Here is a 25,015-nt window from a genome sequence, read left to right on the forward strand (position 1 = left end):
GTGTGTGTGTGTGTGTGTGTGTGTGTGTGTGTGTGTGTGTGTGTGTTTGGGCTACAGTGGCCACCTGGCCACCCTTCTTGGCCCCCATGGTGTGGAGTCAGGGCGTCAGTGCCAGATAATTGGGAGTGGGGGAGAAGTACCTCCCCCCACCCTAGCAGCAGGCAAAGGGGAAGGGGAGAGGGAGGTGTGAATCTCCCCACAGCACTATTAATAGCCCACATGCCAGGCCACCAAGAACCAGCTGTCACCGTGGAAACCATTTCTCTTCTCCCCTCCCCCCAGCCTCCATGAAGCACCCCCCACCCATCTTTCTTTGTTACCTTTCTGCCTTTGTCTCCCCTTCCCTTCTCTGTCCTCTTTTCTCCCTCACCCTTCTCTCTCCACTCCCATCTCCTTGCTGCCTTTCTTCCTCTCCCTTGGCTTCATTGTCATCCCTGCCTCTGCCCCCACCCCTGCCCATCTCTTTGTTCTTGCCTCTCCTCATCCTTCTCCCCCTCTTCCCCCATCGTCCCTTTCACCTCTCTGCTTCTTCTCTTTCTCCCATTTTCTCAGCCCCCCTCTCTCTATGTGAGTCTTTCCCTCTGTGGTTGGCAAGGAGGAGGGCTGGGCTTTCCGTAGAGCATTAAGGACAAAGTTCACGGGCCCTGACAGGTGGGGCCAAAGCCAAGAGCAGACACTCAGGAGAGTGGTGGGTACAGAATTGGGGGCTGGATTCTGGGGCAGAGAGTCCCCTCTGGCAGCCCTAGGAGTCCTTCCGGGGAGTCCCTTGGGTCCACAGGACTGCGGAGTGGGACAGTCCAGCAGCAGGAACATGGCATGGTGCCCATGGATGCCGCATTGGCCTCTTGTCTCAGTCCCCCCATTGCAGAAGCACTTAAGCTTAATGAAATGCTTCCCCCTCCGCGGGCACCTTGCCCACACTGCCACCAGGCATCTCTTATCTGACAAAGAGGGAGTGGGTGGCCAGGCCAGCCAACAGGTGGGCCTTGCCTGCCGGCTGTCCGGCCTAGTCTCAGAGCCCCATAGCTCCAGCCCTCTGCCTCTTGGGGGGATGCTGATCGTCTTCCTCTGCAGGGGATGTGCCAGGCTGGCACTGGGGGAATTGAGGAGGACTCCAGGAGGAGGGGAGAGAGGCTGCCCTTCAGCATGGGTATCTCTGCCCCGCCCCCCTGCCCCACTGCCCACAGCTAACACAGGCACATGTGCTATGTGCCTCCCCGCATGCTGGGCCCTCTGCCTGCCCTGTCGCCTCAGAGGCCCAGGTATGTCCCCAGAGAGATGACAAGGACTCCCCAGGGGTTCCAGCCTCCTGCTAGGTGCCAGGCAAGGGTGCCCTAAGCAGTGAGGGCAGGACCTTGCTTCCCTGCCCACTACCAGGGGCTCAGTGGAGCCTGGGTGGCATCAGGCACCGTTCGGCTCAGCATAGAGGTGAGGCAGAGTGGGGGCCTCCTCCCTCCACCCCCTGCAGCAGGCACGTGCAAGCCCTTGGCAGTGCCCAGCCACATTTGGAGTTAAGGCCAGGCTGGGTCGGGGGAAGGGAAAAAAAACATGGTGGCTTAGGTTGGCACTGCCCCAGGTGTGCCCTGTAGCAACTGGCGGTAGCAGAAGTCAGGGGGAGGGGTCTTCCAGAGCTGTGGCCTGGGGCAGGAGCTGCCCATGCCATGTGCTGCCGCCGGTGCTCCCTGCCTGGTCTGGCCCGTAGCCGCTGATACCCATTCCCACACACCCCGGTTCCCTTCACCTGCCTCCTGCTCGCGCGGCTGCCTGCTCGCGCGGCTGCCCCTCTCTCAGCATGCCCACTCCTGTGCCTGCCTCCTCCCCTCCCCGGGGGCACTCGGGCCTCAGGCTGGCGAGTGGATTTTTCCAGCTTCTGTAAACAAGTGGTGGCAGTATGCCAGGTGGGCAGGAGACGGGCGGGGGCAGCACCGCAGCCAGGGTGTGCCAAGCACCGAGGCACAGTCTTGGGGGGTGGGGGAGACAGGGAGACACCCAGACCCAGAGAGAGAGAGAGAGAGACATTCAGATGCAGACAGACAGACCAAAGGAAGCTTCACTGGGCACAGATAGAAGTGGAAACAGAGGCGACAGAAAATAGCCCTCTATTGTCCAGCCCAAGGCCCACGCCTGCCTCGGCCCCCAGCCCCTCACTGCTCTGGCTGAGAGCAGCAGGCCCCTATGCCCAGGCTCTGGGCATCCCCACCCACTCCTTCTCCCCCCATCTCCACCCCTTAGGGCTGGCTACGCCATTATAAATTTATAACAGGAATTTCTCCGCAAGCCAAGAAAAACTTGACCTACTTTCTTGACGGCTCCCTGGGCTAAGGCTCCCTGCTCGCACCCCTCCACCCCATGTCTCCTGTCCAGCCCCCAGTGCCCAGTTCTGGTCTGCGGGGGCATCGAAAGCAGAGTAGGCCACCCTTCTGTACTACTGCCCTGCTCCCCAGGATGGGGACTTGTCTGAGTGCAGAGGCCCTGTCCCATGGTCCAGCCCGGTCCTACCCTGCCCAATGGCCTGACTTATCTCTCCTTGCCCCTCCCACCCTGGCTCCTTATCAGTTCCTAGGGGTGGGGCCGGGGGGGCCCAGGGGCAACGACTCTGGTGCAGCAGCCACTCGATGGAGGCTGTGTGCGGAGAGCTGCACCTTTGTCCCCTCTCACGTGCCCACACCTGCCTTGTGTGTGCAGACACGGAGCCTCGGGCCTGCAGGCTGGGGTCAGCGGAGCAGCATGGGGGGAATGGTTGGCCCAGGTTGGCACTGCCCTGGACCCCAGGTAGCAGGACAAGGCAAGCATCGGAGGCAGGCTGCTCACTAGCTGTGCCAACTCGAGTGAATGGTCGGGCTTTCTGAGGCTTTGTTTCCTCACCTGTGCAGCTCTGATACCAGAGGGCCTATATTCTCTATTCCATTAACGCGGGTTAGTTTCCTTTCCCCTCCTCTTGCCATCCTGGTGGGTGGCAGCTCAGCTAAACCGACTGGGAAGTCTGGTCCTCAGACTGGGAAGTGTGATTCGGGACCTTGTATGGGAAGCTCCCTGGGGGGCCGGGACTGGGGAGTCGTAACTGAGCCAGCAGCCGGGGGGGTCGTCTCCCTACTATTTGCAATGCCCCTCTCCGTGAAGGCACCCACGTGGGCATTCAGGATCCCTGCATGCTGCCCCCACAAGCCACACTTCCTTCACCAGTACCCCCCATGCCTGGGCTGAAGCTGCCCATCTCTGGTGGCCTCTTGCCCTGTAATACTGATGAGTTTTAGGGAAACTGGGGGGTGGTAACAATAGCTGATGTTTAATAGACGCCTATTAAGGGCCAGGCACTTGGAATGTGAGGACTGAGACGAGGTACATGGGTGACCTCATTCTTTCCCTCCATCCCTTTCCATGTCTGGGGAGCAGGATGTGGCTCTCCAGTCTTGCCTGCTGTCTGTTAATCTGAAGGGTTGTCCTGGTGCCTGCCCTCCATGACTACCACCATCTCGTTACGAGCCCCCAAATGTTGGCACCAAAGGAATCCTATTCACCCAGCCCCACCATGGCGCCGCCTTATCCCTGCCTCTTTCCTCTCTCTGCAGGGACCTCCGGACAGGACAAGATTCCGAAGCTACTCCCCCAGCCCAGGACCCCCCCACAGACCCGGCTTCCCCCACAACCCCACTATCTGCCACTCCCTGGCCCCTCTCACCGCCCGCCCCCCTTGGGGCGCAGGGCATGGTGTGAAAGGCCAAGTGCTGAGGCAGGCACCATGGGTGCTGGGCCCTAGGGCCTGGGTGGCGGGGGGTGGGCGGCCTGTGGGCGTGCCGGGGGGGCCAGTGTGCCCACCCCAGTCTCTTGGCGTGCTGGAGGGCATCCTGGATGGAATTAAAGTGAATGGAACAGAAGCCAAGCAAGGTGGAGTGTGGGTCAGACCCAGAGGAGAACAGGTAATGGGTCTGGCAACTAGGTCGTGCCAACTCCTAGGCAACAGGAAGGGTCACCTGGCTGGGCCCGAGAGAGTGGAGCTTGGGCCTTTTAAGCACCTCTGGGGGGATGGGCATGAGGCCAACAAGCCTGCTGCCTACCTTTGCCCAGGAGATGAGGTCATGTTCCCATGCGGCAGGGAATTAGGCACCTCAATGGAAAGATGCCCACTTTGAAAGGGGGAGGTGATTCAGAGCAGAGTAATTACAGGCAGCAGGCACGTGGCCCCTCCCTTGACAGTGCTGGGAGTCTCAAGTGCCCCCCAGTGTCCCCTCAGCCACCCTCACCTGAGCATGTGGAATCCAAGCCTTGCCATTTCCCTCCTCTCCCTACCAGGTTGTTCACTTCTGACCACCAGCGTGTTGTCCAGAAGCCATGGTGCATGTGACATGACATTTCAGGGCACATGCACCAGTAGCTGTTGGTCACAGCTCACGCTTATATTTGGAACCTATTGGGAGCCTCACAAGCTCTTCCTTGTTCATGGGCAAGGGCGGGCATTGCCATGGGGCTCCTCCCAGGAAGTGAAAGTGAATGCCAGCTATGAAGGTTTTGCTCCCACGTGGAGGAGGCATCAGCCCTGCACACGCAACTAGGGATGGGTTACCTACTATCTGCATTGTGCTTCAGGAGCCCAGAGGGTCTCTGCCTCTCCCATCAGCTCCAAGTGGCACAGAGCTCAGTCTCAGTTGGCGTGGTGCCCTGGGAGCTGGGTACAGCCTGTGCCTATGGCCAGGGAGAGGGTGGGGGAGGGGGTGCTCTGGGGAGTAGTGTGGCTGTTGCCTAGGAGACCAGATCCTGAGCCAGGAGGCCGGAGGCCTGGCCCAGCAAAGCCCTGGGGCCCAAGACTGGGTCCCTGGAGGGGTAGAGGAAGTGGATGGGGCTGGCAGCTGGGTAGGGCAATGGGGGTATCCCCCCAACCCAATCCCCACCCCAGGGGGCTCTGAAAAAGATTTAGCCTGTCATTGCGTAGCTCTCACTTACAGCCTCTGTACCTCCCTGCCCAGACTTCTGTGGATCTGGGAAAGTCTGCTGCTAACTCTGAGAAAGGCGGGAATGCCAGTTCCTGGTCCCCCAGGACTGCAGCCCCTCCCCTGTCTGCCTCCCCTCCCCCATGTCCCTGCGCCACCTTGTGGCTGTCCCTGGGACTGCACCCAGAGGCTGTGAGTCTAGTTAATTGCTGAAGACTGCCAGCTCGACTGGGGCCTAGGTGGCCGGGGAGTTCCCCCCACACCCACCCCTCCAGAGGCAGGAGGGAGATCCGACCCTCGAACTGTTGTAGACATCAGACAGGGGTAATCCCCAGGGCGTGTGGAACACAGAGTGGTCTGTGGCTGTGACCCTGGCCAAGGTCACTGTGTCAGTGTGTTGGGAGCAGCATCAGGCCCCAGGCGGGTGGAGAGAGGGCGGAGGACCCTGCAACATGCCACACACAGGGTGGGTATGGGAGGTTATACAATCCGTGCATGCATGTAGAAAGCTTATGTAACCTGTGTGTGCCGAGGTTATGTAACATGTATGTGGAGAGGCTGGCAACATATGTGTGCAGTGGCTGAGGGTTGCTAATACCTTACTTGGAGGGGCCCAGCGTCCTTGTCCTGGCTCTGACTCCAGCCACAGTGTCACCAGGCACAAGTGGGGCCTAGGTTTGCTGCTCTGTTAAAGGGCGGCCATGGACTGGGCAGCTCTGGGAGTCCCATCCTTTTCTCCTATTCTTGGGTCTAGGTTCTAGTGGTCCACTGTGGTTATTTAATTTACTTTTATTTTAATTTTTGGCTGGTGTTGGGTCTTCGTTGCTGCACGCGGGCTTTCTCTAGTGGTGGCGAGCGGGGGCTACTGTTCGTCGCGGTGCGTGGACTTCTCATTGCAGTGGCTTCTCTTGTTGCAGAGCACGGGCTCTAGGCGCGCGGGCTTCAGTAGTTGTAGCACGCGGGCTCAGTAGTTGCGGCATGTGGGCTCAGTAGCTGTGGCAGACACGCGGGCTTCCGTAGTTGTGGCTCGCGGGCTCTAGAGCGCAGGCTCAGTAGTTGTGGTGCACGGGCTTAGTTGCTTCACGGCGTATGGGATCTTCCCGGACCAGGGCTCGAACCCGTGTCCCCTGCATTGGCAGGCAGACTCCTAACCACTGCGCCACCAGGGAAGCCCCGCTGTGGTTATTTAGCGTGTGTGCATGACCTGGAAATCAAGTCACATGTTCACTGGGGGGAGGGGCATGGTATTATTAGGTGCCCGTCTAGAGGGTTGTGTAACATGTGGGCATATCCTAGAGGTCATATAACACATTTGAGAAAGCCTTGAAAGTTGCATAGATATAGATGGTAGAACCTGCTGCTTGTTTACCGTGCCTGGGTTTGTACTGAAGGCAGCATAGTTGTTCATGTGTGCTGGTCTCATGTTGCACACATTTGTGTGTATTCTAAAGGTTATATAGCTTTAAGCATGTCCTGAAGATTCTTTCTGCATATGTGTCATGTACTGAAGGCTTAAATATGTGGCTATCTTATAGATTATGGGCGTGCTTGTGTGTGTGTGTGTGTGTGTGTGTGTGTGTGTGTATGTTGGGGCCCTAGAACATGCTTGTGCCCCAGCCAAGCCCTTTATCTCTCTCCCCAAAGCTTCCAGATAGCTGGACCCTTCTCAGTTTTGTCAGTTGACCTGGGGGTGGGAGGTAGGATGAGGACACAAGAAGGAGGGAGTCAGGCGTGGGGGATGACTTCAGCCTATGGAATGAGAAGGGGGGCTGCCCAAGGACTGCTCTCTGATTCGGCCCACTTTGCCCCCATCCAGTGCCAGGTCACCAGATGGAAAGCGAAAAAGAAAGAACGGCCAATGTTCCCTGAAAACCAGCATGTCAGGTGAGCCTGGCTGCGTGTGGCCTTCCTTCCCACCCTCAACCCGACAGAACCAGGCCGGGACAATTCCAGGGCCTGGGCCTATACCAGCAGTTCCTATGTCCCACGGGGAGAGCCTCCTGGAGAGCGTGGGATGGACTTGTCTGGGGTGAGAGGGTTGATGTGGGGCACGCTCCAGCCTTTGAGGATGGATTAGGTCAGGAAGGGCCTCTTCCCTTCCCCCATAACTCCCTTGCCCGAGGTCCCCAAGATGAGCTGCTCTGACATTTGCTTCTCCTTCTCCCATATCCCCTGCCCCTGGCATGCAGCAAGAGAAAAGCCCTGAATGGGGCAGTCAGAAGAACTGGATTCTCCATATTCTTAGGGAAGGGGATGGACAAGGTGACCTCTGATGTGTCTCCAGGATTATACCTGGAGACAGAGAACCCTTCAGGGAGGTTGGGCTAGGGGATGGGCCAGGAAGGAAAAGCTGGGGGATGGAAAAAGTATAGGAGCCTCTCTGCTGGGGACCCAAGCCATGCCTGCCTGCCTGCCTCCCTTCCTCCCTCCCAGGGTATATCCCTAGTTACCTGGACAAAGACGAGCAGTGTGTCGTGTGTGGGGACAAGGCAACCGGTTATCACTACCGCTGCATCACTTGTGAGGGCTGCAAGGTATGGACCAGCCAGCTCCTGCCCCTCCCCCACCACCTGAGCGCCACCCTCCCCCCCTGCCATCACATTCCCTTTAAGTCCCTCAGCACCCGGCACAACAGACAGCTCTATAAACATGTAAGCTAAAGCGCACCTGTTATATCCTCATTTCTCTTCTCTTATTCATTCATTCATTCATTTGTTCATTCATAATCCCTGCTCTGCCACTCATAGGTAAGATGCCTAATCTCTCTGAGCCTCAGTTTCTTCATCTATAAAATGGGGATAAACATACTACCTACTTCATAGAGTTGCTAGAAGAATAAAATGAGATAATGCACATAGAGTACTTAAAACAGCGCCAAGTACAAAAGAAGCACTCAATACATGTCTGCTTTCATCCATCCATTCAGTGTATTAAGCGTGAGATGTGCAGTATATGTGCCTCCCTCACGTTGCTCACAGCCTACCAGAGAAAGACTGACATCAGTTAAACAGCATCAGTGTTTCTCAAAACGTAGTTCCTGGACCACCTGCAGTACTTGTTAAGTGCAGATCCCAAGGCCTCATCCCAACCCTACTCAAGCAGAATGTTTTGTGGTGGAATCTGCCTTGGATTGCTTCCACTGCACCTGAAAGGGTGAGAACCAGTGCTGGGGGGCATGGCGGAGGCCAGAGAAGAGGATGGCAGAGTCTCCCTGGGCAGAGCGGGTCTCTGGCTTGAAGAGGCTTCATTAGATCTCACTTTGGACATTTCAGCCTACATGGTTTTCCCAGGACCATCACTTCCTGACAATGTAAGACCTTTCAAGAAACAGAAAGCTTTAAGAATGTGTCAAGGCTTCAAGTTGCTCTCTTTCCTGGTGTTTGTCAATCAGACCAAGACCACCAGGGATATGGAGTCCCCTAGCAGTGTTCCTGCAAGCAATGCCAGCAGTGCAATATAGAGCCAGGAACCTCACCCTCAAGGACATCTGAGTCCCAGCGGGGCATCCGGAAAGGACAGAGATGCCTTCCCACTCCTAGAGAGCCTGATGTTGTAGGTCTAGCGTGAGGCCCAAGAGTCTGTATTTTTGATGGCTACCCAAGGTGATTTTAGTTGCACCCCAAAATCTGAGAGCTCAGACCTTGTGTCTTATACCTCAGGTCCAGTTCTGAGTGTCTGCTGCCCATTTAGCCATATGACTTTGAGCAAAGTGCTTAATCTCTCCAAGCTGCAGTTTCTTAGTCGGCAAAATGGAGATAATAACAGTTCCTACCTCACGGGGTTGACGTGAGCGTTAAATGTGATGATACAGGGAAGAAAAGGCTTATAAGTGCCCGACACATAGTACGTATGCAGCAGACGTTAGCTCTTCATATTATCACTGCCATCTTGAGTCTTGAGGTTTTTCCTTTAAAGCAAAGACTAAACTCTGTATATAAAATTGAAAATATTCTCTTCATGCTAGTAGAGTTCATACCCGATGCCTTTTCTTAACTTTTTGACCCCCCGCCCCCCATTTCATGAATTCCACCTGCATGGGCAACAGGCAGCATGTATGAGAATGGTTTTGGGGCCAGTGTTGTTTTTAGAGTCGTTTAACAAGATGGAAAATCAGGTATTAATGGATATCCAAAGCGGCTATTCCTTCAGGCCTCTGAGCACCTCACACCATCCCAGGCTCAAATCTCCTAACTGCGGTCACCATCCTTAACTCTGCCACCACCACTACCCATGTACCCCGGCCCCTAGGCAGCTGGGGGGCTGAGGATGTGTATTTCTAAGTCCTGGCAGAGCCCAGTGATGCTGGGCTTGCTGTGTCGAGAGGATGCCAGGTTCCCTTACTAGTTCCCCAGCCCGCCGCCCCCCGCCCCCGCCAACCCCAGAGAACTGCACGGTTGATTCAGGAAGGGAGGGTTGTGATCACAACATGCTCCGTCTCCCTGCCCTCCCCCAACTCCAGGGCTTCTTTCGCCGCACAATCCAGAAGAACCTCCACCCCACCTACTCGTGCAAATATGACAGCTGTTGTGTCATTGACAAGATCACCCGCAATCAGTGCCAGCTGTGCCGCTTCAAGAAGTGCATCGCTGTGGGCATGGCCATGGACTGTAAGGGGATGGGTGGGGGAAGCGGGCCAGGCAGCTGTGGGGGGGGGGGTGCGTTCAGACACGGCAGCTCCCTTCCAGGTACCCACAGAGCAGAGGGACAGTCTGGGTCAGGCTGGTGGCAGAATGAATGTTCAGAATCTTGGTCCCTGCTGCCCTCATCCCTGAAGAAAAGGAAACAGGATCCCTCTCTGGGCTCTGGGCATGGGCCCCAGTGCCTGCCTGCCTTTCACCACTCCAGGGCCTTAGAGTTGTTGGGTAGAAATAAGTCCTGAGTACCCCCCCCCCAAGAGCACAGTGTCTCTGACTACTAGAGAAGGCACCCCACTTCTGGGTGAGAGAGGGCATTTTTCATTAGCTAGGGATTGGATGGTACAGTCCAATGGTGAACTACTGTCACCATAACCCTTTAGATCAGAACATGGTCTTCCTCTGGGTCCGCCCAAATTGGAGTTGATGTGGTCTCAGTGATCATTCAGCATCCAGGTTTTGCCACCCGACTGCTAGGTGATTTGGGAAGTCACGTAGCCTCTCATAGTTTCTGAGTGGGTTACGGAGTGTGCCATGCAAAGGGCATCGTATCTGTCTGTTGTTGACAGTGGTTCTAGATGATTCGAAGCGGGTGGCCAAACGCAAGCTGATTGAGCAGAACCGGGAGCGGCGGCGGAAGGAGGAGATGATCCGATCACTGCAGCAGCGACCAGAGCCCACTCCCGAAGAGTGGGACCTGATCCACGTTGCCACGGAGGCCCATCGCAGCACAAATGCCCAGGGCAGCCATTGGAAACAGAGGCGGAAATTCCTGGTAAGGAGAGAGGGAGCACGGGGGAGCGGCAGCCAGGTAGCCAGGAGAGGAGAGTGAACTCAGAGTTTTGCCTCCTCTGGAAAGCCTTCTTAGTTTAGTCTGACCCAAGGCTGATAGTCTCCACGACTTGACAGTGCTGATTCGTACACCTGTGTGTGTGTCGCTGCTATCAGGGTCCTGCCTTTTCCATCTGACTGGGAGCTCCATGAGGGCAGGGCCTTGCCCTCCTCATCGAATTTCCAGTGAACGGAGGTGAGCTCCCTTTTTCCCGCCCACAGTGACTGGGAGGAAGGGTGAGGACACAGTCATGTAACAGTATTTTGGGGGACCTCTTGGTTGCTGGGCATTGTTTTAGGCCCCGGCAAAACTGAGTGCCAGGAAATCGGCCAGCTTGGGAGGAGACGGGTAGTTGGTTGTGTATGGTGGGGAAGGCAGAAAACTCCTGGTGGAGTGTGTCCGCGTGTGGAACAGTACGCTGTTAGGAGCACTGACTCTGATCCCAAGCGCGTGTGTGCGTAACTTGTCGGGGATCAGACTGCCCGGGTTCAAATCCTGGTTCTACCACTTACTAGCCCCATGACCTTGGGCTTATTACTTAGCTGCAGTCTGTCTCAGTTTCCTCATCTGTGAAATGATGATAAGTATAACATCAACTAATGGTGATAAGTCGTGGTGAGGATTAAATGAGATAGTATGTGTAAAACACATGGCTTCATGCCTAGTTACATGTTAAATATTCGGTAAATCTAGCTTCTATTGTTATGACATTACCTCTACTGCTGTTACGATCCTTGTGATTATTAGCCAACTTGGAGCTCTGATGCTGGTGTATTCTCTGCCCCAAGATGGGAGAAGCCTTAGACCTGGGTTGGGACACAGCTGTCCCCAGGTGCTGGTGGCCCCGCCTCCCCAAGCTGCCTTGGAGCTCCCCCTGGTGGGCAGGGAGCCTCTGTGAGAGGTTGAAAGGGGTCTGCAGCCCCAGCTGACCCCCATCTCTCCCTCTAGCCGGATGACATTGGCCAGTCACCCATCGTCTCCATGCCGGACGGAGACAAGGTGGACCTTGAGGCCTTCAGCGAGTTTACCAAGATCATCACCCCGGCCATCACCCGCGTGGTGGACTTTGCCAAAAAACTGCCCATGTTCTCTGAGGTGAGTGGCAGACGGGAGGAGAGACACGGTGCCACGCTGGAGGGAGACCTCGGGCTGCTCCCCAGATCACCCAGTCCCAGCTCGTGCTCATCTGAAGCTCTCTGGATGGGGAGCAATTCCTGTAGGTCAACACAGCCAACACACACGCACGCACACATGCACACACATACACGCACAGGGTGAGCTGATCCCTAAAGAACCAGCAGGCTCCACGGCCCAGCCTCCCCAGCCCGTCCCTTCCTGTCTCCCCTGAAGTCTACGCAGCCATCCTGACTCTGGAAGTTCTCCTTACTTTAAAGAGCACTGACTCTGGGAACAGGCTGCCCTACTGGCTTGTGACCTTGGCCACGTGGCCTAACTCCCTATACCTCCCTTTGCTCATCTGCGGTGGGCATGGAGGTACTGACGGGACCTAACTCAGAGGCACGGTTGGGAGAGTTAATGAAACAGGGCAGATCCATCGCTCATTGCAAGGGAGCTGTTCAGAGCACACGTTCCTGGCCCGTGGTGGCCTTGCGGCTCCCAGGGGGCCCCCGCAGGCGATGCTTACGGGGAGGGGCCTGCTGAGTGTCCCTGTGGTTCTGCAGCTGCCTTGCGAAGACCAGATCATCCTCCTGAAGGGGTGCTGCATGGAGATTATGTCCCTGCGGGCGGCTGTCCGCTATGACCCCGAGAGCGACACCCTGACACTGAGCGGGGAGATGGCTGTCAAGCGGGAGCAGCTCAAGAATGGCGGCCTGGGTGTCGTCTCCGATGCCATCTTTGAACTGGGCAAGTCACTCTCTGCCTTTAACTTGGATGACACGGAAGTGGCTCTGCTGCAGGCTGTGCTGCTAATGTCAACAGGTACCGAGGCCTGGCTGGGAGGGCTCAGGAGCGTCCAGGGGCCCAGAGTTTGGCTGGGCCCTGGGCCTGTCACGCTCCTTCTTTAACCCCGTGGTCTCTCTGCTCCACAAAGCTACCTCTCTGTCCCCTGCTCTTTCACCCACCCCCACACTGTTCTGATATCCAGGCCCATCTCTTACCTCCCAGTCCCTCCTCTCCTCCTATCCTGGCTTCATTTGTTCTCTCTGCCCCCACCTGCTCTCTGTCTCTCCCAGACCCCTTTGTTCCCCATCCCCTACTCTGTTCCCATTCACCTTCTCTCCCCCATCCCTCCTCTGTCCTCAGTCCCCCTTTCTTGCCCCTAACTCCCTCTGTATTGCTCTCCCCACCCCATCTCTCTGTCCGCTAGTCCTGCCCTGTCTCCAGGTCTCCTCTCTTTCCAGGCCTACCTCTTGCCCTCTGTCCTCTTTACCTGCCCCTCCACCCCCCGGTCCCCTCCCTCTGCCCTGCGGTTGCCCCTACACTTGCCCAGAACGTGTTTTTCTTCCCTCTCCCCCAGCCTCTCCGCCTCTGCCCCCCTCCGCCCACTCACCCGCCTGCCCCTCCTTCCCCGCAGACCGCTCGGGCCTGCTGTGTGTGGACAAGATCGAGAAGAGTCAGGAGGCGTACCTGCTGGCGTTCGAGCACTACGTCAACCACCGCAAACACAACATTCCGCATTTCTGGCCCAAGCTGCTGATGAAGGTGACTGACCTCCGCATGATCGGGGCCTGCCACGCCAGCCGCTTCCTCCACATGAAAGTCGAGTGCCCCACCGAACTCTTCCCCCCACTCTTCCTCGAGGTCTTTGAGGATCAGGAAGTCTAAAGCCTCAGGCGGCCAGAGGGTGTGCGGAGCTGGTGGGGAGGAGCCTGGAGAGAAGGGGCAGAGCTGGGGGCTGAGGGAGACCCCCACACCTCTTCTCTCCTCCCTCTCGTCCTCGGATAGATTCAGCTCCCCACACACACACACACACACCCCGCATTGCCCCGTCCCTCCTCAGAACCTCCAGCCCTGGGGCAGGGCAAACAAATGAACTTGCTATGAAAAGGACAGTGTGGGAGGTGGGGGGGGGGGGGGGGGGGGGGGGGGACCGTGTCCTGCAGTTCCCAGGACCCCGTCCTCCGAGAAGGTAGGAGAAGGGAGGGAGAGCTAAGAGGGGACAAGCCATCTTGACCGTAGGGGATGGAGGGATGGGGGAAGATGCCCTCAACTCACCCCCTGCACACATGCAAGAGAGAGCCCCCCGCCCAGTCTCTTGGCCTAGGTTCCCCCTCCAGGCTAAGGGCCTCTCTGCTTCCCCAGATGCCTGGGTGCAAAGAAAGGCTTGGCTTGGCCCCTCCCCTGGAGGTTAAAAATTACAGTCATTCTAACTGCACTTTGGAAACCAGGCACGGAGACAAGATAAATGAAGAAGTACTAGACAGAAGAAAAAAAGAGAAAAAAGAGAGAGCGAGCGATTGATAGAGAGATGATATTAAGTTATTAACTGAGGCTGGCCAGAGGGGAGGACCCCCCCACCCCCAAGCACTTTGAGAGCTGCCCCTCCTCCCCCCACATCAGAGAGAACTGCCCCCCGCACCAGGTCCCCAGGGGTAGGGCTGCCGATCAGAGCTGTGAGTTAATACAACAGGGTCCTGGCCACCCCCCCTTGCCTTGCCCCTCCTCTGTGCCCCTTTGGCACCCCCGCGCCAGTACTCCCTCTGCTCTCTGCCACTCGTGCCCGCTGAGTTCCATCTACCTCTCACGCTGGATGCCAACTGGCCCCTCACCAGCCTGCCCTGCTGCCCGCACAGCTCCCCTTTCAAGTGCCCAGCCCCAGGGGCCTCTCCCTGTGTCCCCCACCAGCTCCTTCCGCATCGTGGCACCCACACAGGAAAAACTGTGGCTCAAGGTCCCGCCCTCCTCACATCCTGCAGTATTAGCTACGATCCAGATGCTGCTGCCCTGGGGGGGGGGGGGTTGTGCGTGAGCTTCTCCGAGAGCCTCCACCCCCCTCGGCCCCTGTTTCCATCTGTCTGCTGGGCTCTCTCTAACCCCTGCCCTCCTCCTTTCCACTCCCACTCGATGCACTATCCCAGACTCCGGGCAGGCAGGCACCGGAATGGGGGTGCTTAGATAAGTGGCACTTAGTCGAAGCCCCGGGGGAGGGGGTGGTTGGTGCTCCTCCTCTTTTCTTTGAAGCTCTTTAGGCCAGCCGCCCCTGTGCCCCCGGAACCCCTTTCCCCTCTTCTTTTCTCTAATTCAGGGACTTTGGCTTGAGCCACCTCCCACCCTCCTGGTGAGGAGTGCTCTGTTGGTCTGCACTTGGGTGAGCTGCCCTCCTCCTCCCTTTGGCTATCGCCCACTCCGCAGGCGAGAGAGGGAGGGAGGAGGTAGCCCTCTGAGGGTGGGGGGAGGGGAGGGTGGGGGAGGGACGGAGCAGACCAGAGGGCCCTGGGCTCAGGGCTGCATGTCGGCAGGGATGGATGGGTGGACACAGATGCCCCCGGAAGCCATGGGGAATGGGGCAGGGGGCGGGGGGAGGGGTGCCAGGGCTTCCTGCGCTTTGCACTATTGGGGCAAAAATGTCTTAAGCAGGGGGGAACCTGCCACCCCACCCTGACCCTCAGCCTGCCACAGCCCCCTTCACACACACACGCGCGCGCACACACACACACACACACACACACACACACACACACACACGGGAAGGCAATGCTATGCTGCCCATCAGGGCATGTCCTTCCCCCACTGTTCAGGTGTTCCGACAGGGCTGGAGGGCCTAGAAGAGCATCTGCTATCACCTGTGCATGTGCCTGCCCAGCCCCCCTTGGGTTCGTGGGCTGCCCGTGCTGTCCTTGTCCGTCTCTACCCTCTCGCTCTCCTGGGGTACTGATTCCTGTATTACTCCAGTCCCATGGATAAGCCCTCTTGTACCCTCCTCCCACCCCCTGGGGGCCCAGTGGAATTCCTGACCTGTCTGCAGTCTCTCTATCCCTCCATCCCCACGTCCACCCCTCCGTTCCCATTCTCAGCCATGCCATGGTGGAGAAAAGGCCTTCAAGAGGCCTGGCCTCTTACAGGCACTTGGGAATCCCCCTCCCCCTCCCCCTCCCCAATCATATGAGCTGTGATCCCCCACTCCTCCCCGTAACCCCCGACCCCTCCCCCCACTCTCAGTGACGTGGGGTGTATGTGTGCGTTTCTCTGTGTGAATGTGTGAGCAAGTACACGTGGTGGGGGAGGAGCCGGGGGGACTCAGGAGCGCCACGCACCTGCTCTAGAGAGGCAGCTGTCCCAGTCCCTGCTTTGGAAGTGAGGGACAGGGCCCTCTCCTGGGGGCCATTGGTGCTAATGAGGGGGATGGCCTTGACGTGGGTGCTTAGCATGCCTCCCCCAGTATTGGCCCGGGGCACTAGGGCAGGCAGAGTGGGGCAGCAGGTGCAGTGTTGGTGGGAGGAGGGTGCCAGGCCAGGACAAGGGGGTGCCAGAGCCATGACCACTACCCCACCCCCACCACCCGCCTCTCCATCTCAGTATTCCCCCTCCCATCACTCATAACACACATACCTCATCCAGCCTCCTCCCTGCTCAGACTTGGGGAGGGTGGGGGTGGAGGAGCCCCTACCCCTTCCCCTGGTGGCGGGTCTACAGGGCTGGGAGAGGGCAGGGCGTGTGACACAGACACCGTCCATAAGGGGGACAGTAATTCCTGCCCTGGGAACTCCTGGGTGGGAGGAGGGGGACACTTCCTTGCAGGCGCTACTGAATGTATGAGAAGCTGGTGCTGGGGTGGGGGGAGGGGGGCTGTGGCCAGAAACAGGGAAGGAGGTAGGTCCCTTCCCCAGGGAGGGGTGGGGCCAGTAGGGGTGACTTGGGGGCTCCTACTCCTGCCCCACGTTGACAATCAGTATGTCTGTTTTGTGCGATTTTTCACCCCGTTGTGTTCTGGGTCAGGATTTTAAAGAAAGATATTTTTATGGTAATTGTTGCTCGTCTATTTTACTATATATTTATGTAATAAATATATGATGAAAATAATCCCCTTGGGCACCCCCCCCTTAGACTTGTGTGCTGTTTCCCTGTATCCTCCCATCTGCTGGCCAGAGGACCCACCCCACAAACTGACCAGGTGGAGAGGTGTGCCCCCAGCCTTGGCCACGTTTCCGCCCCGCCCCCCAGAACGAGCACACACCACAGAAGCCAGCTCAGCTGTGAACTACTGGATTTGAGACAGGAATAGAACAAATCGGGGGGCTAGAGAGTAAGAGGGGGGAGAGAGTGGTTTAAATAGGGGAGGCAGGGGAGGTTCAGTGATGGGGGAGGGAGGCAGGTATTACAAGAAGGCTCGGGGGGCCAGAGGCTCATCTTGGAATATTTTATAACAATATAAATAAGATTCTGGTTTGCTTTTCCTTTTCGTCTCGTAAAGGAGAGAGAAGTGCAGAGTTCGATTCTGTACAAGGGGGCAGCGGCAGAAGGCCGGCCGGGCGGGTCACTGGGCGTCCACCCGGAAGGACAGCAGCTTCTCGGAATGCATGTTGTTCAGGGTCCGCAGGTCCGGCAGCTTGAGCAGCAGCTTGGTGAAGCGGGAAGTCTCCGAGGGCCGGTTCTTCAGCACCAGAGCCCGAAGAGCCCGCAGCAGCGTCTCCTGGAGCTGCTCCACCGAAGCGGAATTCTCCATGCCCGAGCGGTCTGTGGGGAAGACGACGGCAGTGAGGCAGGCTCCCTGAGCTCCTCTGACGAGGAGGACCCGGAGGCCTGCGAGGACGCGGCGGCGGCCATGCAGCCTCTCCCCGAAGCCCCTCAGAGGGCCGATGGGGAAGGAGGAGGAGGGGGAACATGACTCCCTCTCCTAGGCCTCTGACCCAAGAGCAGGAGGTGCCTGCGACCTGGGAGCCCAGGCTCAGCAGGGCTGGCCCCCTCCCACCCCACCAGGCCGCTCTCCTTCCCTGAACAGGCCACACACGCCCAGGCTCCCTTGCTTTTTGTTCTGTAGTTCCCTCTGCCTGGGATGCCCTTCCCCCTCTCTCTGCCTGGCAGTATCTTTACTTGTCCTTTGAGGCCCCACTCAAGTGTCACCTCCTTCCCCAGCTCCCCAGGCAGAAATAGTTGTGTGTGTTTCCAAAGCCCTTGGTTCATGCTTCTACTGTGACACTTATCTCACTGTTTTATAATTAGTCGGGCATGAGTCTGTCTCCTGAGCTAGACTGTGTCTGAATCATGTCTGTATCCCCAGTGCCCGGGTGCAGGGCCTGGCCTAGAGTAGGTACTCCATAAAAGGTGTGTTGAATCGAACTGCGTCCGCCTCCTCCCGGGGTCAGGCTCAGGCGGGAGCCTGACCTACCTGCAGAGACGAGCACCACCGCGGTGAAGAGGCCCAGCTCCTCCTCGGTAAGCGCCAGGGAGTTGAGCTTCTCGCTGAAATCGAACATGGCGTTGAGCAGGTCTCCCATGCCCATAGCGCCGAGCTCCTGCAGGCTGTAGGTGGTGCGGCTCAGAAACATCACTGTCTGGTCCTTCACGTTGAACAGCGATGCAAAGCGTACCATCAGCACCTAAAGCGGGGACAGTCATCCTGGGTGGAGTGGGAGGAGCAATCGCCAAGTTGCCCCTAAAGTTTTTTTTTTTTTTTCTTTTTTGTTTTTTGCGGTACGCGGGTCTCTCCGGACGCGCAGGCTCAGCGGCCGTGGCTCACGGGCCCAGCCGCTCCGCAGCATGTGGGATCTTCCCGGACCGGGGCACGAACCCGTGTCCCCTGCATCGGCAGGCAGACTCTCAACCACTGCGCCACCAGGGAAGCCCTCCCCTAAAGTTTTGTGAAAGGGTTACTGGTTCTGCCTTAGATTTCTCAGTCAAGACTGGGGCTAGTTTCTGAGTAAGCAATGAGGGGGGTGCGGTGCCAGGTGGATGGGGAACATCCCACTGGCTTTGGAATCCAGCCTGAATCTGGGTCTCAACCTTGTCGCTCCCTGTGACCTTGGGCAAGGCACTTCACCAAAGTGAATGTGCTCATGTCTAGAACGGGAATAGCGCTGTACCCTAAAGTGTTATTTTAGGGTAATAGGATGTAATTAGACCCCAGCTGAGATGACAGAAGTCCCAGCCATCCATAGGCAGGACTGGGAGGGATTCTGCCCCTTCCTTCATCCGTCAAGAGTAAGGTTTCAGAGCCCCTGCCCACCCCAGACACCCTTTCTGCTGGATCCTTCCCAAGGTCAAGAGCAGGGAGCACAAAGGGTCACTCACCTCAAAGGTGCCAGCCTTAAGCAGGGTGACCTGGTCGTGCTGAGAAAGGTCACGGAAGCCAGGGATGTGCTTGGCAAACTCGACCACCTCCCTCACAGCGGGCGTGAAGCTCATGGAGAAATCCTCCCAGATCTCCTGCACAGTTCGCCCACTGCGTCCGTGCGGGTACATGTTCATGGGACATGCCTGGAAGAGGAGAGAATTTGGGGAGGGGAGTATCAGTCAGGCTGCCTCAGATAGGCTTCCCCAGCAGTGCTGGGCCCCCGACTCTGCTTGGGTTAGAGTTGTGGCGTTGGAGGATGGGTCTTTCAGGTAAAGTAGCAATCGGGTGCCAGGTGGAGATCAGGGATTCCCAGGCAGAGCCCTTCCTGCAGGGCTGAGCATCCTCCCTGCACCTAGCCTTCAGGCACACCCAGCGGCCCTGTGCTAAATCCAGTCTCCCCAGTCCCCTGCCCACTTCACCCCCAGTGCCCTCACCAGCAGAACGTTCTTGGAGTTGCCCTGCTGCAGACTGTCGGCAGGTGCTTCGCCTTCTGGGGCTGGGTACACGTGGGTGGGGCATAGATGGTGCCCATGGCTGTTTGGCTGGTGGCAGCTGTGATGGGCAGGGCCAGGGGGCCAGGTGGGAGGGTAAGAGGAGGGAGCCTGGCGTAAACTGTTCAGGGCCTCATTATGACGCTGGGCGGCCACGATGTTGTTGTCATTGGGGGCAGGCGGGCAGCCCTGACTTTCCCAGTGATGTGGGGTGGTGGCTGGAGGGTTGCCCGAGGCATGGTTGGCATTTAAGTTGCCAGGTGAGGTGCCCAGCTTGTCATGGGCGTAGGTGAAGATCTCTCGGTGGGCCCGGGCTACCTGGGATATTACATCCTCCACTGTGGGCTCAGGACTTGGGGATCGGGGAGGCGTCAGCTGCTGTGGGAACTGGGAGAAGCCCACCAAGGGTGAGGGGGCAGGGGCTGGGGGTGGGGAGGGGCCCATGGGGCTTGGGGTGGGGTGCTGGGTGGGCGGGGTCTCCAGCGGGCACTGGCTGCTTAGCTGGTTGTTGGCCAGGTTCATGGCACTCTGCATCTCAGCCAGCATCCGCTGCTTCTCTCGTTTGGGGATGCGCCCAAAACGCACAGCTGTGACAGGATGAGAGCAGTGTCAGGAAGTTCTAATACACACTCACACGCTTCTCTTCCTTCCTCCTGAAAGGGCAAGCCCCTTAGAGCTTGGGGTTCCACATAAAACCCACAAGGCCACACCCATCGAGGGGGTTTTCCAAGTAGGCATTACGGTAAGAGGTGACCAGAGAGACTAATGGGAAAGATGTGTGTGTTTACCTGAGACCCGATGAAATGTGGGCATCCCCTATGCAAATGAGATGCCTAGTATTGGGCCTTTGTAAGGCAGGGATTAATTCAGAAACTTCCGAGTGGAAGAACGGGGGAGGGGGAGGGGAGGCTCGTGGGCACGGTGCTGCCTCACCATCTCGAGACATGCCCACAGAGAGACACTTCTTGAAGCGACACTGCTGGCAGCGGTTACGATTGATGCGGACGATGGAGCAGTTCTCGTTTTTCAGACACCTTTTGTACTGGATGTTCTGTTGGATGCTCCGACGGAAAAAGCCCTGTGGAGCCGGGGCAGCTAGTGAGCATCTCCGTCTAGGCCGGGCCTATGTGTCCTGTGGGAGAGGGTCACCTGCCCTTACCCCCACCCTGCCTCACCTTGCAGCCCTCACAGGCATGCACGCCATAGTGGAAGCCCGAGGCCACGTCCCCACACACCTTACACAGTAGCACCATGCCATTCAGCTCTGCGGGAAGAGAGGGGCAGTGGGTGAACAGGGCAGGTTTCTGAGTGGTCAGAGAGCTGGAGGTTTTCTGAGCTGGAGATTGGGCGGGGGGGGTGGGGTGGGAAACTGAGGAGGAGCTTCAGTATCTAGGGGGCACCCGAATGAGCAGACAGGGCTGACAGCAGTTGGTGCAACTCTAGGAGAAATCCCTGAGGCCAGCGTAGGTCCTGGGAATAACTGTGTCACATGAATGTCAACTCCCCACCTCAGCCTGGACACCTTCCCTTCCCCCCAGATCGGCTGGAAATTTACTCACTGGTGATGTTGCTGGTGCTCTTGCTGGGGGACACTCGGTTGCTGTCTTCCAGGGCCACTTGTAGACCCCTGGGGGGGCTCCCGTTATAGAAGGAGGATGACGACAACGAGGAAGATGAAGAAGGGGAACCATCGTCACCCAAGCTGGGTGGAGTGCTCCCAAAGGAGCGAGCTGGGTCCTGGGTGAGGGAGCCAGTGGGTGATGGTGGGAAGTAGGTGGGACAGCCTTGGGTCAGGGACTGGAAGCTGCCATTCGAGCTGTCACTGTAGAGGGACTCGGGGCTGGTGCGGTTTGGGGAGGAGCCGCTGGAGCCGATATAGGTGATGACGCCACCTGGCAGGAGAACCCAAGGGAAAGGCGTGTCAACCGCCATATATCTTTGGTCCTAGGTCACCACTCTGCCCATCTCTCACCTGCCTCCCAAAACACTGTTGGATACTCAGAAGTTAACCATGTGAAACACCTAATCCTGGAGTCCCCAGAAGAGCCACAATAAGCAACTCCCCAACACATACCAGACACGGCCAACCAACCACCGCAACTCTTGGCAGGTACACTCAGCTTCTGCCTGGCGTGCGAGGTACCTCTCTAGAGGCATGACCTCTGTGATGCTCTGCGAGTATCTCACATATGTACCAACCCCCCCACCCCCGCCCTAGATGCCTTCCTTTAGAATATCAACCGCAGCTAATGACTTAATTGTCAGCAGCTGACCTCGGGATAGGATGAGCAGCTGAAAACCATTCATAATGCCCAGGCTTCAAAAAAGAAGAACAAAAACCAGCTGCTGATTTTAATGCCAAGACCATTCCAGTGATGAGACCATGGAGGGGCAGCTAGCCAACAGTGAGGAGAGTGGGGGTCTTACAAGAGCAAAACAATCACATTCCCTCAAAACTGGAAGACGTATTCTCCAAAGGTACTGTTCCCCTGGCCTCCAAGATCAAGAGTCAGAGTGGACTCTATCCCTGAACCCAGGGAAGGGCTTAACAGTATGAGTTGCAGCAGTTGGAAGTGAAGGACAAACTGTCCAGCCTCAGGCTTTGGAATTCCCCCTTCTAGATCTCTCTGCCTGGTGACAATGACCTTGGCTCTCTGGCCATTCAAGGACTTTGGCCCTCTAGTTATATTGCCAACCAGGTGGCTGTGTTCCCATTGCATTAGCAGGAGAAGAAGGTGACCTGCCTGCCACACCTTTGCCAAGTACCTCGCATGGCCTGCCATGGATGGGGTGGGAGGAGGGAGGATCCCAGGACACGTGTGAGCTGACACAGGGCATGCCACCGTGTCTACAGAGGCACATGTCTTGCTCACCCACTGACACACACTAAGCTGGGCAGAGCAACCCTAAAATAGCTCAAGGTTGGTCAGGGTGAACCGAGTTCCCTGTAAAATAATTGCACAATAGATCGGCTCCTACAGTTTCAGGGCTGAGGTGGGGGAATGGGATATTTATTTGGTGGTAAATGAACCTGACCCAGTTCAGCCATCCCCCAAAGAGAAGTAAGACTCATCCGAAGAGACTTCCACCTGGAAGTGTGGGGCACACTCAAAAGAGTCTAGTTTTAGATCTGGATCTATCACCACCAACTTGATTTGTGACCCAGAGGAAATCAACTCCCTTCTCTGGGTCCCAGTTTTCCTTTCTGTGGGGAAAAAAAAAAAAAGATGAAAGAGACTTAATATCCTTTCAGCTATGTTTCTGGGATGTAGTTGTTCTGCGGGAAGCCCTTAGGAGACAAACTGCTTCTTGTTTGCTGGGAGTAGGCGTAAGACAGTGTTTGCAGGACTAAGAAACGAGATGCTTGGGGAACAGAAAGAATTTGTAATGTGGAGAAGCTGAGTCTAAAGGCAGTACGGTGAGGTAGGTGCAAAGAGAATGAAGAGGAAAAGAGTGAGGAGAAGGGTGGCTAGATGTGAGGTCCCCTTGAGGAGTGTAAACATGAGGCCACGAGAGGTCAGGGATGGCTCTGTCTTACTCTGCATCGGTTATGGGGAAGGAGGAGAGGGCCGGGCAGGCGGACAGGAAAAGGAGGCAGGCGGGGGCGGTGAGTCAGCCCAGCTTCACCCAGATCTCAGCGGGGCGGGGCGGGAGCCGGGCCCTCAGCCGGCCTCACGTCCCGGCTCCACGTGTGCCTCTTGCACGTGGCTCCCCAACGAGGAACCCCAGAACCCGAGGTTCCGCCCTCTCCGCTTCCCGTCAATCGGGAGCAGCAGCCCCGCCCCCCGCCCCGCCCCTCCTCGGCGTCCGGGGTCCCAGTCTAGGGCTGGGTCCCTCACGCCAGCTGGGTCAGGACTACTAAGGGGAGGAGAGAAGGGTACACGCGTTGCCGGGGCAACGGGGGGCGGAGCTCATTATGTAATGGGGCCGGGAGGCAACCACCAATGGGGTGGCGGCGACGGCTTCTGCAGAATGAAAACAAACGCAGCACGTGGGCCCGGCTCCGCAGCCATGTGAGCGCTCCGGGCTGCCGGGGCGCTCTGGGTGTCCTTCCTGGGGCAGAGCACCACTCGTGGGGCTCCTCAAGTGCCGCTCCCTACTGAGGATTCACCAGTGAGATCCGACCCATCCCCCCAGCCCCTCCTGCCTGGAACCCAGGTCGCCCCACTGCTTCTCGAGTTCCCTCGAGCCTGCAGGAACTAAGGGAAGAGGAAGATTGGAAGGAGGGGGTCCTCCTTCCGAGAAGTCCAGGCATGCCACAGCTGCAGGGGGTGGACAGATGGGGGCGTTTCGGGGCACTGCTCCAAAACTCCCAGTTCTTGTAAACTGTTCATCTCACCACACGTACCCGCTCTCCATTTCCTCCTTCCCCGCGATCCGAGTCCTTCAGGCTAAAGAGAGGGGCTCTGAGGGGTGATGGTGGGGCGCCTCCGGGCGCATTCCCAGGCCGAACAACCCACTCTGGAAATCCCAGCCTACGGCCCCCATCACGCTAGCAAATCCCCAGGCCGAGGGAGTCTCCAGTCCCTTACAAAGTTCCTTACAAAGGCGTAGATGGAGGAGAGGTGACAGTGACAGAGAAAGAATGATGGTAGCAAAGGAATCTTAGTACCTGTGTTGTTGTTGGAGTCCAGGGTCGTCATGTCTTCACCAGCTGACAGCGGTCATTCAAACTGGACCTTGACACAAACTGGAGATTACAATTGCCGCTGTCGCCCCCTGGGAACTGACCGAGGACGGGGAGTGGACCCCGCGGCTCACGATAAGGATCCTAGGCACCCTGCAGCAAGGTCTTGGGGTGGCCGACTGCAGCCCTGCAGAAGGGTAGGACGCTGAGGCAACGGAGGTCGGCTTTGCATGGGAAAAGCAAGAGAGTGTGGGGGAAGGGGGCGGAGGGAATCAGCCTGCAGTAGTTCTGGCTAGAAGGTAGCAAGGAGGGTCGGGTCTCTGCAGTGCCCGGGGTGCCACTGCCTGAAGGCTCCGCAGCGCTGCAGGGTAGGGAATCTGGAGCTCCCGGTGCAAAAGTCCCAGAGGGAGAGAGGTTGCAGTCAGGAAGTAAGTACGTGATGGGAGAAACGGGGCACCCAGGCGCAAAGAAGCGAGACGTGTGCCCTGCTACGTTCCCTCGGCAGCAGTATTTCACTCTGCCAATCTCAACGGCCTTTTGCCCCAGCCTTTTTCTCTGGGACAGAGGGCTCTGCGCAGGCGCCAGCAACCCAGGGTTCCCGGGCCGCACGCGGCACTGGAGCAGGTACCATGTGATCCCAGGGAGCGCCTCGTGCCCCAGTGACACACTTTTCCAGCAGCAGGCACGTTGAGTTCCGTGCGCCTGCGTAAAGCCAAGGCTGTCGGGATATGTAGTCCATTGGCAAAGTGGGCGGACTGCGTATATTTCCCCGTTTCTGCCTCGCAAAAGCTCCTGCTGGAACCGGGGAGGAGCTGAGAGCCTTGTGGGGTGGAGTGCGCTGAGAGTCAGGGTGGCGTGTTTGGAAAGCCTGTATGGCAGAGGCATGTGAATTCCTGGGGAGCGGCTGGCAAGCTTGGCCGCTCCCTGGGAGATCAAAGCTAACAACCCCTTTCTGCAAACCTTGCAAACGTGAGGGCTTCACGTGATTGCAGGACTGACTTCGCCTTGAGGTTACTGGTGACACGAGAGAGATGACAAGTAGGAATATCCCCTCGGTCAGGAGCTTAAGCTGAACTTCTGCTGCAGAGCCAAGTCCTGAGATGGAAAGGAAATGTGGCCCCTGTTCCATTCTACTCCCCTAGGGAAACGAGTTGCCATGGCGGGGGGGGGGGGGGGGGGTGGTGAGGATGTCCCTGGGGACTCCCTGTTTTCGTGTATGACACCACCCCACCCACTGAAGGTGACTTCGGGGTGAGTCATTTCCCTTTGTCTA

General features: G+C 57.5%; 2 protein-coding genes across 2 annotated transcripts in view; one reads left to right on the plus strand and one right to left on the minus strand.

The window, feature by feature from the left end:
* THRA (thyroid hormone receptor alpha) overlaps positions 1–16,373 on the plus strand; it is a 23,619-nt gene extending 7,246 nt beyond the window's left edge. Inside the window, exons 2-9 of the mRNA XM_027094501.1 lie at positions 3,570–3,917; positions 6,742–6,809; positions 7,359–7,459; positions 9,385–9,532; positions 10,129–10,334; positions 11,340–11,486; positions 12,074–12,332; positions 12,928–16,373. Of these exons, the coding sequence (XP_026950302.1) occupies positions 3,865–3,917; positions 6,742–6,809; positions 7,359–7,459; positions 9,385–9,532; positions 10,129–10,334; positions 11,340–11,486; positions 12,074–12,332; positions 12,928–13,178 (1,233 nt within the window). The 5' untranslated portion in view covers positions 3,570–3,864 and the 3' untranslated portion in view covers positions 13,179–16,373. The remainder of the gene's footprint in view (positions 1–3,569; positions 3,918–6,741; positions 6,810–7,358; positions 7,460–9,384; positions 9,533–10,128; positions 10,335–11,339; positions 11,487–12,073; positions 12,333–12,927) is intronic.
* Positions 16,374–16,540: 167 nt separating this feature from the next.
* NR1D1 (nuclear receptor subfamily 1 group D member 1) lies at positions 16,541–24,584 on the minus strand. The gene is made up of 8 exons (XM_027094500.1): positions 23,728–24,584; positions 20,675–21,007; positions 20,291–20,379; positions 20,049–20,193; positions 19,059–19,702; positions 18,582–18,767; positions 17,680–17,890; positions 16,541–17,027 (listed from the first exon to the last, which is right to left on the minus strand). The coding sequence occupies exons 1-8, from the start codon at positions 23,756–23,758 to the stop codon at positions 16,828–16,830; spliced, it is 1,839 nt and encodes a 612-aa protein (XP_026950301.1). The 5' UTR covers positions 23,759–24,584; the 3' UTR covers positions 16,541–16,827.
* Between the last annotated feature and the right edge of the window lie 431 nt (positions 24,585–25,015).

The sequence above is a fragment of the Aethalodelphis obliquidens genome, unplaced genomic scaffold, assembly GCF_003676395.1.
Source record: "Aethalodelphis obliquidens isolate GAN/ISIS:26980383/991018 unplaced genomic scaffold, ASM367639v1 scaffold89, whole genome shotgun sequence".
Classification (NCBI taxonomy): Eukaryota; Metazoa; Chordata; class Mammalia; order Artiodactyla; family Delphinidae; genus Aethalodelphis; species Aethalodelphis obliquidens.